General features: G+C 33.2%; 1 protein-coding gene across 3 annotated transcripts in view; it reads right to left on the bottom strand.

Annotated features, from left to right (window-relative positions):
* USP34 (ubiquitin specific peptidase 34) overlaps window positions 1-15206 on the bottom strand; it is a 241368-nt gene that overhangs the window by 46960 nt on the left and 179202 nt on the right. For 2 of the 3 annotated variants that reach the window (XR_012121111.1, XM_073212721.1), the window contains 8 exons: window positions 10188-10371; window positions 9581-9744; window positions 6324-6389; window positions 4922-5068; window positions 4762-4818; window positions 4582-4659; window positions 4094-4188; window positions 1268-1440 (listed from right to left, as the gene is read on the bottom strand). Coding sequence is in view for 2 of the 3 variants with exons in the window: in XM_073212721.1 (XP_073068822.1) it covers window positions 1268-1440; window positions 4094-4188; window positions 4582-4659; window positions 4762-4818; window positions 4922-5068; window positions 6324-6389; window positions 9581-9744; window positions 10188-10371 (964 nt within the window). In the remaining variant the exon portion in view is untranslated. The remainder of the gene's footprint in view (window positions 1-1267; window positions 1441-4093; window positions 4189-4581; window positions 4660-4761; window positions 4819-4921; window positions 5069-6323; window positions 6390-9580; window positions 9745-10187; window positions 10372-15206) is intronic. The other variant, XM_073212722.1, reaches the window with a different exon arrangement.

The raw sequence follows: 15206 nt of genomic DNA, 5'->3' as shown, positions 1-15206 counted from the left end.
AACTACTATAGCTAAACAATGGAAGAGGCAAGAGCTAGATCCATTCTGCTTTTTTTCTCCCACCTGTTTCCATTCATCACCTCTGTGGTCCTCAAGGAACATTCACAGAAGTTTAAAAATCACCAGTCTTAGAAAAGCAGCAACAATTTGGAGTACGTCTTATGAACCAAGTGCCATCTTTAATTTAACTCACTGCAATCTGCCTGCTTATTGCAATACCGCAGTGAAACTGCTCTGATAAAAATAACCTAAAGACCCTCCAGATATCAAATTATTTTCCATTATGTTTTTACTGGAAATGTTCCTTTTCCTTAGCATTTAATACTTCTGACCACATTCTCTCTTAAGAGCTTGTGGAAATACTGATACCACTATTTACACAGCTGATCAAGCCAGAAACCTGAGTCATTCTTGACTTTCCTCTGCCCTTTAGCAGCAGACTAAAATGTAAACTGCATAAGGGCAAAGACCTTATTTTTTGTTGTCACTGTATTTCTATTACAGTAAGAATAGCAAGTTACATGGTAGAGAGATATTCACTAACTTTACTGGATTCATTTACTCATTCAATCATTAAGTTCTATTAATAACTCTATTTTCATACACTTCTCTCCAACTCTAATGGTATATGCTTTCTCATCTAAGCTACCATCCTCTCTGTAGTTTACAGAGAGAATGGCCTCACCACATCTCTTTCATCATCCTCTAATCCACTTCAATTTTTGTAGTCAAAATAATTTTTTCTAGATCCTACCTGGTTATCTCTGTTGCCTGCTTAAAATCTCCCAATGGATTCACACTGAGTAAAGAGAAAATTAACACGGCCTACAAACAAAATGATCTGGCCATTGCCTTTTGCCTATCTCATCAATGCCCAAACTGCCTGTCCATTCCTCTCAATTTAGGTCTTATTCAAGCTCTGCTTAAATGTTATCATGAAAGTCCTCCCTGAGTCCCCTATATCTGTGATACATTCACTGTTCTATTGACAACACACCATGTTTGTAATTCTTTATTCAGTAACATTTTCCAAGTACTGGATTCTACAAGGTCAGGAATCAAGTTTATCTTGTTCATTAATGTTTTTCCAATATCTAAAAGATCATGTTAGAACATATCCTACTAGATGATGTGCCATATTGTCTTTAAAAACATTCTCCTAAGATTCAATTTAATTAAGTGTGTAGTTGATTACAACTTCATGACTGACTACCTTGTTATGGAGACTTACAATAAACATAGACAAGAGAAAGAGATGGAAAATTACCTTCTTTTCTGTCACTCTTTCCCATAAGAAAATCTTCCGTATAAGGTGTCATATCCAAACGCAGTGGGAAGGAAAAGTGTGTGTTCACTTTCTCTTTCATCATCGTGACCATATTAAATGTATATCTCATCGTATTGAAACTCAGAATGCGAGGCAATTTCTTAAAACATGCTCTGAAAGATTTAAAAAAACAAAGAAAGCCAAAAAACCCTTTTTGTTAAAAACACTGTTAAAAATTCTTTCAAAAGTACTTTAAGCTAGTATCATTTACATTTACTATACTTACTCCAATATTCAACTCAAGAGTAAATAGTACTCTACATCATGGCTCTTATTAAAATCAATCAATTAATCACCCTTTCTTACATGACTTTTTCCAATCTGAAAAGGTTTTCCTTTGTCTAGATAAGGAAAATAAAAAATTATAGCAGACTGGTAAATACGATGAAGAACGTATGTAAAGGTGCTATGGAAGCACAAAAAGAGTTCACATCATACTTTAATAGCAAGGAGGTCTTTGGCTGTTTTCTTTTCCACCTTAAAGTATTTATTTTTATGAATTAGAATTGAAAAGTTTGGCTGTATCACTTACTAGATGTATAATGCTAACCAAGTTAATGAACCACCCTGAGCTTAATTCCTGATTTGTAAAATGGAGATGAAAGTGCCTGCTTCCCTACCGCTTTCAGAATGCTGCCTGGCAGACAGCATTCAGTAAGTGCTGTCCCAGATTACACCCACCGCAGCAGCAGCAAGCCCAGTGGTTACAGAAATCTTACGGTATACCATATTGTTAGTTCAAATTTAAAGAGACAAATTTCAGTTAAAAAATATATATATATATAAAACTTGGACTTACGAAAAGTATGACTTTTGGGGAATAATTCTTCACTGCATGTGAGATCCTTGGTTTAAAAAAGAGCTTGGTTTAAAAAAGGGGGGATCTCACAAGCAGAAGGTAAAGAACTCTTAAAAATTCATCATTATTGATTATTTGGGAGACTGGCAAATGATGAGGTTACAGAATTATAAAGGAGTCAAATTTTGAAGGGCTTTGTGTATAATATTAGAGTATAAATTTTACCCTGAGAGCTAAGAGACACTAAGGACTTGTGGTGGGCAGTGGAACCATACATTACGTCAGAGAATAAAAGATACAAACGGATCTTAGGAAATGAGAGTTTATGTTACAGACCTACTGAATATATGAGACACACAAGATAGTTGGGAAAACACACCAGAGTGGTCTTATTTAGGTAAGATGATTTGGGAATCATCAGCATGTCAGTAGAGATTGATGATTTGGTGGTAGATAAAGTTACTCAAGAAAGAATAAATAAACTGGGAAAACCAGAGGTTTGAAGATAGAATATGATCTCTGGTCCACTGCTGTTGAATACTTACTATGTTATTACAGACATCTACAAGTGTGAAAGAGTACAAGGGACTGAATTACACTGTTCCTGGGAGAAGTGAGCCACTATTTTAGAAAAACAGTAGAATCATATTAGTCAAAAGAAGGCAAAGTTTCAAGAAGTAGGGAGTTGTCAAGAATGACAGATTTATTCAATAATTTCATTTATTCCATCTACATAAAGATATTCTCCAAAGAACATGATTCAGCCTCTCAATTTTCTTAATTGGTGCCTCATTATATTCCTCACAGTAACAAACTTTTAACTGACTTTATTCTGTGTCAGTCCTTAACTCTTACCCTAACCCAGTTCTTTTCAGGTGAATTTGTTTTCTCCCTGTAACTGCTTGCACAGCTAAGCTTTCTTTTGAGTATGTCCATATACAAATTTTTCTCTTGCAAGCAACTTTATTTCTGGAGACTGAGAAAAAAGAGTATCATTTCTTTCAAATGCATATTTACCTGGAAAAATCTTCTATTTAGCAATCTTAATAGATGGCTTTTCATTCTCTGCCTTTCAGTATGTGCAGATCTATTTCATCTAGTAAAACCCCATTTGATCCAAAATTAATTCTAGATTCCACCTTCCTTGCTGTTTCTTACTGTCAAACAACTAAAATCAATTATCTATACTTGATGCCATGTACCCTGACAACCTGGCTTCTATAGCTACAACCTAACAAAACAGACCACTAACTACTTTTTTGGAAAACCTAATGGTTTTACTCGGCTGTCATTTTTTTCTGCCTTGTCTATGGATTATGTCAATTGAGGAACTTCTGGAGATTCTCTTCCTTGGTTTGTGGGTTATCGTCCTATCTTGACTTTCTTTCTTTCCTAACTTCAATTGTGCCACTTTTTCCTTTGTACTTTAAGATTGGCTTGGGACTCAGTCCTTTCTAACAGTTATGCTCCTTCTCAGATCATTTCTCTGCCTTTGTTCCCAGTAACTAACTGGGTAAGATTATCTTTCAATCCAATCTCTATTTGGCATTCAGTGTTCACCTGTAGAATTGAAACATCTTTACCCAACTACTTTGTCCTAACCTGGCTGTGTTATGGCTGGTTCTTAAGAAAAAAAATCTCTCACTTTAGAAATTCAGAGGAGGATGTTTTCAGTTCCTAAGCAGACCGTTTATCATGCTCCACTGAGTGCACAGCAAAAGGCTAAACAATCAGACAGACCTTGGTAAATATTTAATAGGACAAAAATCTGAAAAAATTTAAGCATGCTTTAAAGTATACCTGAGTGATTGAATGAAAAGTTGCTGCATGATAGTAAGCTCTAAGCAGCTGACTTTAATTTTACCACATACTTTTCATAAAGTTTTTAATGTTAATTTATTCTAAGTTTCTGTTTTACTTCCATATGATTCATCAAAATGATAAAAATTACATTTCAAAAAACACACCTTTTTTCAGCTCGTACTTTCTTCCCACAATGAGAGCAAGTATACATGTTGTCTCCTTCTAAAGTGTCTTTAATGGTAACTTCATCAAGAGATTCCTGTGTATAACACCCAATTTAAATATTTCTTATTAGTGGTTATAGCATGCCAAAATACAAAATACAACTATAAGTTGGGCAGAATGCACATAGGAAAACAAATCTTTTGAATAAATACGTGAATTCTTAATTTTAGTAAAGAATTGTTTTCTTTGTATTGATAAGATGCTCTATGAATTTTAATAAACTCTTCAAAAGTGCAAATATTTAACTTCTGACTGGGAAAAATCAGCTTTATAATCTACCTTTAATTCTTATTTCAGTAGAATAGCAAGAAGGAAATAGATGAAAACATGATGAGAGTTCACTTTCTCTCAAGATAATAAACCTGCTGCATACAAATAGTTAAAAGCAGCTAAAAGTCTAAAAAAGTGTATATACAACATTACTCACATAAATGTTCTTCATGTCAGCCACCTGGCACCTCACAGTATAAAACTCTTCAGCGGTCTGACTAACGTGTTCACAATCCTGGTCAATCAACAGTTAAAAATTGGAAAAGGTTTATAGTAAGTTAAAATATACATTAAGAATTCCACCCCCAAAAAAACAAAGAACAGGTAGAGTACTTACCAAGGACACAACATTGTTTGTAATTACACCTCCAAACAAACTTTTGACGGTATTTTTCTTTAAAAAAAAAAAAACAAAAAACAACAACAACAAAGAAAAGTGAGTAAAAATGGGCAAACCTGTACAGATTTCAAAGAAACTTCAGTATTCTGGAACTAACCAGTTCTGGAGACATTTCTTCAATTTTGGTAATCAGATCAGTAAAAAACTCTGTCATATCTTTCTGCTCCCCAGTATTCAGAGGCTGCTTATCCATGGTGTAGGTCTTACAAAAGGGTCTAGGATTATATGCTTTACATTCACTCTCCTGCAAAGGAGTACGGGGAGCAATTTGAAACAATCAAATAAATAAATCTAAGTCTCAAATAAAAATAAAATTATCACAAGGTTCTTGAATAAACAATAAAACAACACAACAGGGAGTAAATCTACAAGAAAGGTTTAAAACGTTCTCTTCTATTTCATTTTTTTTTATTTTCATGGCATTTTCAGTCTAATAGTTTTTGTGCCAGAAGATGCTTAAATTACTGTTAAGAAATTGTTATTTTTTTTTAAGTTTAGTAATTTCTAGGAAGGAATTTGGGACACAAGGGACATAGATTTGTATTGTGAATCATTAAAAAAAAAACCTTTGCAGGTTAAGTTTTCCTACATAACTTTTGTTCAATAGCTGTTTAAATACTAACAATGAAATGTTCTATTAAAGGGAGATTTAAAGTGCAAAGGATAAGTAGTAATCTTTTAATTGTTAAAAATCTCACTTACTGAGTCCTTACTAAGTATCAGAAGCTGAAAAATACAGAACTGAATACATTATCTGTGTTGTCAGGATTCTAATAGATGATACAAATAACTTTTAATATAAGTGGCGGGAGCGACAAAAAGTTACAGTAACTTGGAAACACTGGAATCTTTGGTCTCTTAGAGGAAGTGAAAACCAAGTTGATTCCAGGAGAAGAGAGGGAAGAAAACGGAGAACAGTGTTGAGGGAATAGCACTATAGCAGAAGGCACAGCATGAATCACTCCACACATGATGAAGCAACAGGTGATGGATGGGCAAAGGCCTACCGTTATTAAACGGTGAGGCTGGATATGTAGGAGGATAAGAGAGGAGGTTGAAGGGAAGGGGCAAAATGCTCATGAACATGAATACTGTTCTGTTCACAATAAAGAACCACTTAAGAGCTTTAAGAAGCGGAGTAATACTAGAAGATTTGTTATTTTTTAAAGATTACTTTTACACGTTGGGGGGTGGGAGGAATTAAGAGGGATAAAGAGAAACCAGTCAGGAAATTCTAACCATAAGGGGTAAACCCTATGATGGAAAAAGGATCACACACAAGACATTCTTCAAAGGACAAATCAACAGAAGGTAGTTAACTGAGATATGACTATTAAAAGTCACCATGATATAAAATGCCAGTGACTGACAAATTCGATTTGAAAAATAAAGAGTATACAGTCAGGACAAATCCACTACAAATGAACATCATTTAATGTTTTCAGCTTTGGTCGAGATTATATCTAATAAGTTTTCCATACCGTGGTTCTCAAACATACCATTAAATATGTAAACATTTTTTGAAGCTCCAGAAGAGTGGTCTTGTGCTTCATATCTTCTGAATACTGGAAATTAAGAGAAAGCTTTTCATTAAAACATTCTGATGGTACTAAATTAGGCATTCTATCAAAGAAAATACTACAATGTGTTTAACACAGTATCTGTTTACATTCTTTCAGCTATTTGTAGGAAAAACACAGTTTATTCTCTGTTTAGCAATTTCAGCACTTTAAAAATTGGGAGTATTTTGTAATATAAATACTGCAAGGAAACAGAATAAAGAGATTTTAAAAAATTGCTCTCCCAATCAACACCCTTTTGGTGCAATGCTAGTTTTACAAGTTGGTGACTGTGCAACAAAGTTCGGATTTTCATTATATTAATAGGTGACATCTCACCCTCATCTGGTCATATCTTTATATTTTTGAGAACAGTAGATCCTTAACATTGCAGAGAAATACTGGCCAAACATTTTGAAAAGCCTCTATATATTCAAATATCATTAACTGATGATATACAGGTATGTGACTAGACTTATGCATTAGAAATTTAGTCCTGAACATCAGACTTAAAAGGAGATCCCAAATCATGCCAGGCACTCATTAGATATACTCTATTTCAAATATTAAAACTATGAAGTAGATATTATCTCCATTTCAAATTCCTACCTGTCATATAATTTTAAAGTAGTTCTGACAGTCTCATGGAATAATAAACCTCCTATATGTCAGAAGTATACACTAGTTATTTGTGTCAATTTTGTGGGGAGTACAAGTAATATATGGCTCTGCTACTTAGCTTATAATCTGAGGACAGACACAATGTAAGAACAATGAAAGAGGGATCTGTTCAATATATAGTTACTGCAAAATTATATGGTATTAAGTGCAATAGCAACTGACTAAAAGGAATCAACAAAATGGGCAAAAACAACTAGTATATTCCTGGCATATAGGAGGCTTAGTATTTCATGAGATTATGAGCATAGTCACATAAAATGTATTTTCCAACATAGAACTGATACATGCAAACTTAATAATTCAGAATAATAAAATTATCAGAATAAAAGTTTTATATTTTCATTACTGGGGAATAAAGTTGGTTGAAGGACAGAAGTGACTGAATTCATTTAAGTAAAACCAAGGATATTTACTTAATGTACAATTTCTAAGTAAATATATACTGTATATATGTATGTATTTACTACTTAAAAGAATCAATTCACACCCATCAGGATAGTTATTATACAAAAAAACAGAAAATGACAAGCAGTAGCAAGAATATGAAGAAACTGGAACCTCTGTGCACTGCTGGTAGGAATATAAAATAGCGCAGACACTAGTGTGCACTGCTGGTAGGGATATAAAATGGTGCAGACACTGTGGAAAAAATGGCATGGTGATTCCTCAAAAAGGCAAACACAGAATTACTGTATGATTGATCCAGCAATTCCATTTCTAAGTATATATATATATAGATAGATAGATAGATAGATAGATAGATAGATAGATAGATAGATAGATAGATAGATAGATAGATATAGACATATAAAAGAAGTGAAAGCAAGTACTGGAATGGAAATCTATACACTCATGTTCACAGCTGCATTACAATAGCCAAAAGGCATAAACAACCCAAATGTGTCCATTAACAGATAGATAATAAAATATGGTATATACATACAGGGGAATATTATTCAGCCTTAAAAAGGACAGAAATACTGTTACATGCTACAACACGGATTAACCTTGAAGACATTATGCCAAGTGAAATAAGCCAGTCACAAAAGGAGTAATATTGTATGAGTCCATTTATATGAGGCACCTAGAGTAGTCAAATTCATAGATATAGGAAACATAATAGTGTTTGCAAGGACCTGGGAAAAAGGAGAATGGGGAGTTTGGTATTTAATGGGTACAGAGGTGAGGGAGGTGAAAAAATTCTGGAGACTGATGATGGTGGTGACTACAATGTGAATGTAATTAATATAACAGAACTATATACTTATAAATGGTTATTAATATGGTAAATTTCATGTTGCATACATTTCACAAGTGAAATACATGTAGCTTTAATATGTCTATGAATATCGGAAAAGGGAAAAATAATCTTTTCATATAAATAATCAAGTGCCTAATTGACTATTTTCCAAAGTATCATCAAATTCTATTCTGTAAGAATTTTTCATGTAGAGTCAAATCTAAATTCAGTTTTTAACCAAAAATACCACTTAGGAGACTTAAAATTAACACATTTGTTCCTTCTGCTACACATTAATTCCTGAGAGTGCTGATGTCTAACAGGTAAGCATTGAAACCATGAAATATGGCCAAGTCACCAGGTAAAAAGAAAAATCACTAAAAACATACCTCTTTCTTAATAACTGATTCCATGAAATTATGCAGATGGTGCCAGCAAATTGAGTCACAAAAATCTCCATATACTAAATGAAGCAATTATTCAACTATTTCTAATTATAATCAGTTTAGAAGATAAAAGCATTAATGTTAAGCTAAAAAAAAAACCCCACATAAATATACTATAAATTGGAGACCTGAAAGCATAATTTAAATATATTAAGGACTCACTGAAGGTATATAAAGAATTGTAATACTTTACTGGGGTTGGGGTAGAGGTAAGCAAGGACATCAAGATGACATAATGGAGGAAGACAAAAACCCAAACACAAGCATAAAGTAAGTTTGCCAAGAAATTATAAAAGCAGTGCAGAAGGCAAACTGAAAAATAGCCCATGGTAAAAAGGAATGAAAACTAGAAAGAGCAAGTTTAACAAATATAACATGAAGCAGAGCTTACCCAAACCAACTAGGCCCACATTCAAATTTACTTTGGGAAAAATATAAACGAAACATGTTCAGTGATTCTGGTAATTTCCCTACTTTGCTTCCGGCTTTGCTTATTTTCTACATGATTAAATTTTATTTTTTACTGAAAATCTCATGTTCATTGTATATACCAAGCATGTATATTCTAAAACTTTATTTTCTTTTGAGAAATCAAGAAATTATATATACAAGGTTATAATGTGTATGTATTAAAATGTAAAATGTATTGTATTCAATACATTAATGTATTGGAATATAGAAATAATTAAAATATGATAGCAAGTTATGTGATTGTCATTTTTTAATTCTTAAGTAATTTTATCAATATTTTACTAAATTGAAATAATCAAGATTTATCAACAAAATAAAAAAAATTTTGTTTCATAGTTTTAAAGTGAGGAGAACTGTACCTTAGCAGTGAAGACAGCCTGTCTTGCCTCAGGTATCATATAAAGTTGCTGAATTGTGGAAGCCAAGTAACAAGTAGCTCCAAGGTTAGTAAGGCCAACAAATCTACATTCAGCACGGACATCTTCATGAGGCCAGTAGTCCCATTTGTAAGGTGCATGAGCTGCTGAAAAAAGAGGGAGAAAAAGATGTCCCCCAAACAAACTATTAAACAATACATTTTTCTTTTATTAATTAATAGCCACTACCTTCATCACTTTAGCTAATACACACAAGATATTACATATGGTATATGGTAATTTTTAGAGTTAGTAAGAAAACATACTAAAACTCACTCATTACGTAAAAATCCAAAGGACTGTCAAAACTTGATTTTACTTGGCATTAAATTATTTTAACAAAAACTGCCAAAGTATTACAGATACCTATAAAAAAGTTCTTCACAACTGTGTTTTTTTTAAACAGCCAATTTTTACTTTTTAATGTCCCAGCAACAGTTTATCATGTTAAAGTGTGTGAACAGTGAATTTTTTCTTTAAAACATGCCCTCCAAAATCTCATCTCTGCATATAAAATTTAGGAAGGTTAAAGGACAGGAAGAATGCTTACACTGCATGTGTTGTGCCATAACCCAATTGTGTATTAGCCTGTAGTTCTCAACAGATCCCTTTACCATTTCTACTAACAGATCATAAGCAGCAGCTCTTGAAGAATGTGACTTGCACTTTGGCTGTTGTCTATCTTTCAGACTAGGCAACAAAAACAGAAGATTGAAGATATCTCTTAAAAATTCCTGGAAAAAAGAGAAAGACCAAGTATATTATCTAAACTTGAATATTAATTATATTTCAAATACAATGAGTAACTTACATAAAGTAAACTACATTACATGACAATCTACAACTTACTAAAAAGACTTTAAAAATTCAAAGTAGCATCATATACCGTCATCTGAAAGTCTTTCCAATGTTCAGATTTCTAAAAGAAAATGGAATGGGTAGTAATCACCTTTACTCTTCCCTCCCTCTTGATACCTAATAGCCTCATTCTTACAGATTCCCAGCAGCAAGGCTATTATTTTCTACGCCATTAATTGACCAAGTTTTTGTTAAGGACTCATTATTCCCAATCTTGACTGCCTATTTACTAAGTTTCTCCTTATTTCACTCTGAGTAATAATACCAGCCGCAGCACAGCAGCAAGAGCAGAAAAGCAGCACCGTAACTTAGTACTTGGAGGCGCCAGGTACTCTTCAATGGCCCCAAAATAGAATAACAAAAAAGGTTAAGAACCATGCCTGGAGTCATACAATTGGAAGATGCCAGAATTAGATTTCAGATGACTAACTTTAAACTTCTATACCAGTTAAGTTCAAACTGAGGTGCAAGGTTTTATCATGTAAAGCACATTCCAGAAGTACTTTTTCCTAAATTTGATCTGCCTGAGAAAGGGTCACCTTTCCTACCTGTTCTTTCTTAACTGGTCCTTTGCTACTTTACCAAAGAGAGTAAGCTCGTAGGCTCAAGAGAGACTCCTGGTAGACATCACGCACACGTTGTCACTCTCACTGATGGGAAAATTAAGCACATGCTGTACAATTCCACTGGGAAAGAAGAGTGTATCTGGTTTCCACCTGAGCTGGGCCCATGCTTTTTATTTTTTTTTGCTGATTTCATTTCGTATCATCACATGTTGATAAATGTTAGCCATGAGCACAAGCACATGCTGACTCCTTCTAGTGATCACTGAATTGGGGGGTGGTCTTGGGAACCTCTGACACAGGTACCAAATAAAGAACAATTTGAAATATTTCCCATTAATGACCTCAGCTCTTTTATCTCACTACTGTGAAAGAAAGCACAATGTATAATTTCTGATTTTGCAAAGAAAAGTTGGGCTCAGAAATACGGCAAGTGAACAGGGGCTTATTCCATATAGTTCACAAATTGATAATAAGATTGCATCCTGTGTAAAATCTTAAAAATTCAGAGGTAAGATGACTGTCTTGGGGACACAAAGTAACACATTAACTCGAACCAGAAAATAAAGTCAAACATTACTTGAACTATCTGCCAATCAGTTTAGATCCAGAAACTGAATGAGCTGAACATCCATAGTTCCAAAGCTTTGATGAAATGTACTTAAAAACTTGATAAAGTAACAGCATTTTACCAGGAATACAGGAGGTAAAGCATAATGAAATGAACATTTTCATTCTTCTTACCCTCAGTTTGCCAGGAAAGCAACTGTCTCTAAGTGAAAGAGTAGTGTGTATATTAACATATCTATTTGATAAATAATGGTGAAGCCATTTTGGTATACTTCACAGAAAGAACCACAGACTGCTACCTGAGAGACTATTAAAAATAGTTTCTGTTGACAGATCATAATTTGATTTTTGATATGTAATAAGAATTCAAAGAACTAAGTAACACTGTTAAAACAAAAACTTCCATTCCCACCATAAACATTATGTGAACAAGGTTTACATTTCCATTATGTAAATAATGTTTCTCAGAATTACATCTGTAAAAATATGAAGTAGGAAGAGAATGAATGCATGATCACTCTGACTAAATAATAACAACAACTATATAAAATTTAAAAGTCCTATCCTTATTAATGTATGTTTTCAGTAAAATTTCATTTTAATGTTTCATATTTAATTGGAAAAACTAAAGTATATTTACGTTGCTTTGACTGCCTGTGCCCAAATAAATATAATATAATGATATTTAAATACAGAAGAAATTCAAGACCACACGTGGGCACAGGAAATATTTTTATTTCCACAATTTCTTGGTATTATACCCTTTAAAAATACTTAAACTTGAAAACCTAGGAATCTTTAAAAAATTTTAAATCTGTGAGTGGAAATCTAGTTTTCCGAAATTCTTTATGTAAGAACAGTTTGAGGGTCCTCTCAATCTGTTACCAGAATTTTTGCTATACTATATATTCCTGATGTTATTTGACTGATCAAAAGTTTCAAAGGCCCCCTCTTTAAAATTACTAATATTTTTTTATTGTATATATAAAAATGATTTCCTGTGAACAAAACAGATAGCTACCTAGCTTCCCAAAGTTCTACCAATATTTCTTCAAACTCAAGCTGAACTGAACTAACCATTCAATTTCCTGCACATACCCACTGGTTTCCTGTGACTTTTTATTTATATTCCTTTGTATGACTTAAATGTTCCCCTTTTCTCCTTAGGAAAACTTAATCATTACAAAAACTTTATGATTATCGAAGTCTTTCCTAAACATGTCAATATCATCTCATCTTTCATATCCCTGATGGTATCCCATTCACAGCTTTGTGAGAGTAACTACATATATTGCATAAAGCAGGTTTCTCAATAATTACCTGCTGAACAAATGAACCATTAGATTGTCAGTTCTTAAGAATCAGACCTGAGTCTTTGAGGTATATGCAATAAAATGCCCAAATCTTACAGTATGATGCATTTTGACTTATGTAACCATTGTCCACATCAAGAAATCTCACTAGTTTTTTGTCTATGAGTCTATTTGTTTTGTTTGTTCCTTTTTTTTTTTAGATTATACATGTAAGTGAAGTCATCTGGTATTTGACTTTCTCTAACTTTTTTCACTTAGCGTATTACTCTTTTTAAGTCCATCCATGTTGTCACAAATGGACAGGTGTCATTATTTTTTATGGCTGAGCATTCCATTATGTATATGTACACATATATACACATTATGTTTACATGACCCGCAAAGCCTAAAATATGTATCCATTCATCTACTATTGCTGGACATTTTGGTTGCTTGCATATCTGGGCTATTGTAAATAGTGCTGCAATAAAGAGGAGTAGGCATGTCTTCTTAAATTAGTGACTGTGTTTTCTTTGGGTAAATTCCCATTAGTAGAATTATTGGATCTTATGGCTATTTCTAGCTTTTGAGAAACCTCCATACTCCTTCCCCTAGTGGCTTCACCAATTTACATTACCACCAGCAGTGTATAAGGGTTTCCTTTTCTTCACATCTTTGTCGACACTTATTTTTTCTTATCTTCTTGATATCAGACACTGTGACTGGTGTGAAGTGGTATCTCATTGTGGTTTTGATTTCCATTTCCCCAATTAGTGATGTGGAGCATTGTTTCATGTATCTGTTGGCCATCTGTATGTCTTCTTTGGAAAAATGTCTATTCAGAGCCTTGGCCCATTTTTTGTTCAAGTTAATTGTTTTTCTGGTGTTGGTTGTAATGAATCTTTATATATTTTGGATATTAATCCCTTATCAGATCTATCACTTGCAAAAGAATCAGGAATGAGCCTTAATCATCCATTTGCTTGATATATTTATTTGCTAGATATTCTGCACAGGTGTATTTTTAAAGGTGAATTAGAAGATGGGAGGAGGAAGGAAGGGAAAAGAAGGGAGAAAGAGAGAGGAGAGGCAGGAGAAGCAATAGTAGTAGTTAGTCGTGGTGGTGGTAATGGTGGTGCCAAAGACCTTACATGACCTGCAAAGCCTAAAATATTTACTATAAGGCTCTCTACACTTCTGAACTAAAAGTAAATTGTAGACAAAAATTTTTTAAATTCTTAAATAATTATGTAAAGTCATTAAGTTAGAAAGGCATTTTAAGTATCTTGGAGGCAAGGAAGACTTTTAATATTACACCAAAACCAACTGCCTTAAATACCTCCACTTGAATACCTAATTTACATTTCAAATTTAACATGTCCAAAATAGGATTCCTGATCTTGACATCTCTACTCTCCCCAATCTGATCTATCCTGAGTTTTCTCTTTCTTAGTAAATAGTATTATCATTCACTTAATTTCTCAAACTTAAAACTGGGAAGTCATTCTTAAATTAATTTCTCTCTCTCTCCTGCCTCCTCAAAACCCTATCCAAATTTAAAGGCTTATGATTTGTACCTTCAATAAATACCCCAAATCCAACCACTTTTCACCATCATCCTTCTCTGGAATCACTCCAAAACTTCCTACATGAACCCCTGATGAACACACTTGCCATCCTAGTTCTCTACCTAGAGTCTAAATCTCCACCTAGAGCATTAGTGAAGCAGTCAAAATGTTAATTAAAACCACGTATCTCTCCTGTACAGTAGCTTCTAAAGGTATCCCATCTCACCAAACAACAATGGGAAACTAGTTGTTACTATACAAACATTAAAAGTTTCTCAATAAACAATATTATTAAACAACAAAAAAACAACTATTATTTAACATTTTCTGGAGGGCCTAGACAAAATTAAACAAGTGAAAAGAATGAAGAGAGGTTAAGACCTAAAAATTAATAAGTAAAATAATTACTTGCAGATAATAAACTAAAAACAAATGGGAAAATTTTTAAAAAAAGGGAAATCAAAGATAATACTGAAGGCAACAGCAAAGATAAATGAAAAAAAAAAACTACCAACAATAAACAAATGTAAGATGGCCTGCAATCATACAGAAAAATCCTTATTACACTTAAACTAGCTAGGAAACATAACTGAATAAAAGATTTCATTTCTGATGCCAGCAGAGAAGGTAAAATTCCTAGGTAACTTTATTCAGAAATGCTTAAAAATTCAAATTCTAAATGAAAACTTTACAGATAAGAACAGAAAATGACTGGTCT

This window comes from Manis javanica, chromosome 1 (genome assembly GCF_040802235.1).
Source record: "Manis javanica isolate MJ-LG chromosome 1, MJ_LKY, whole genome shotgun sequence".
NCBI classification, from domain to species: domain Eukaryota; kingdom Metazoa; phylum Chordata; class Mammalia; order Pholidota; family Manidae; genus Manis; species Manis javanica.
The sequence above is the reverse complement of the archived record's forward strand: the minus strand, read 5'-3'. Positions and strand labels throughout refer to the sequence as shown.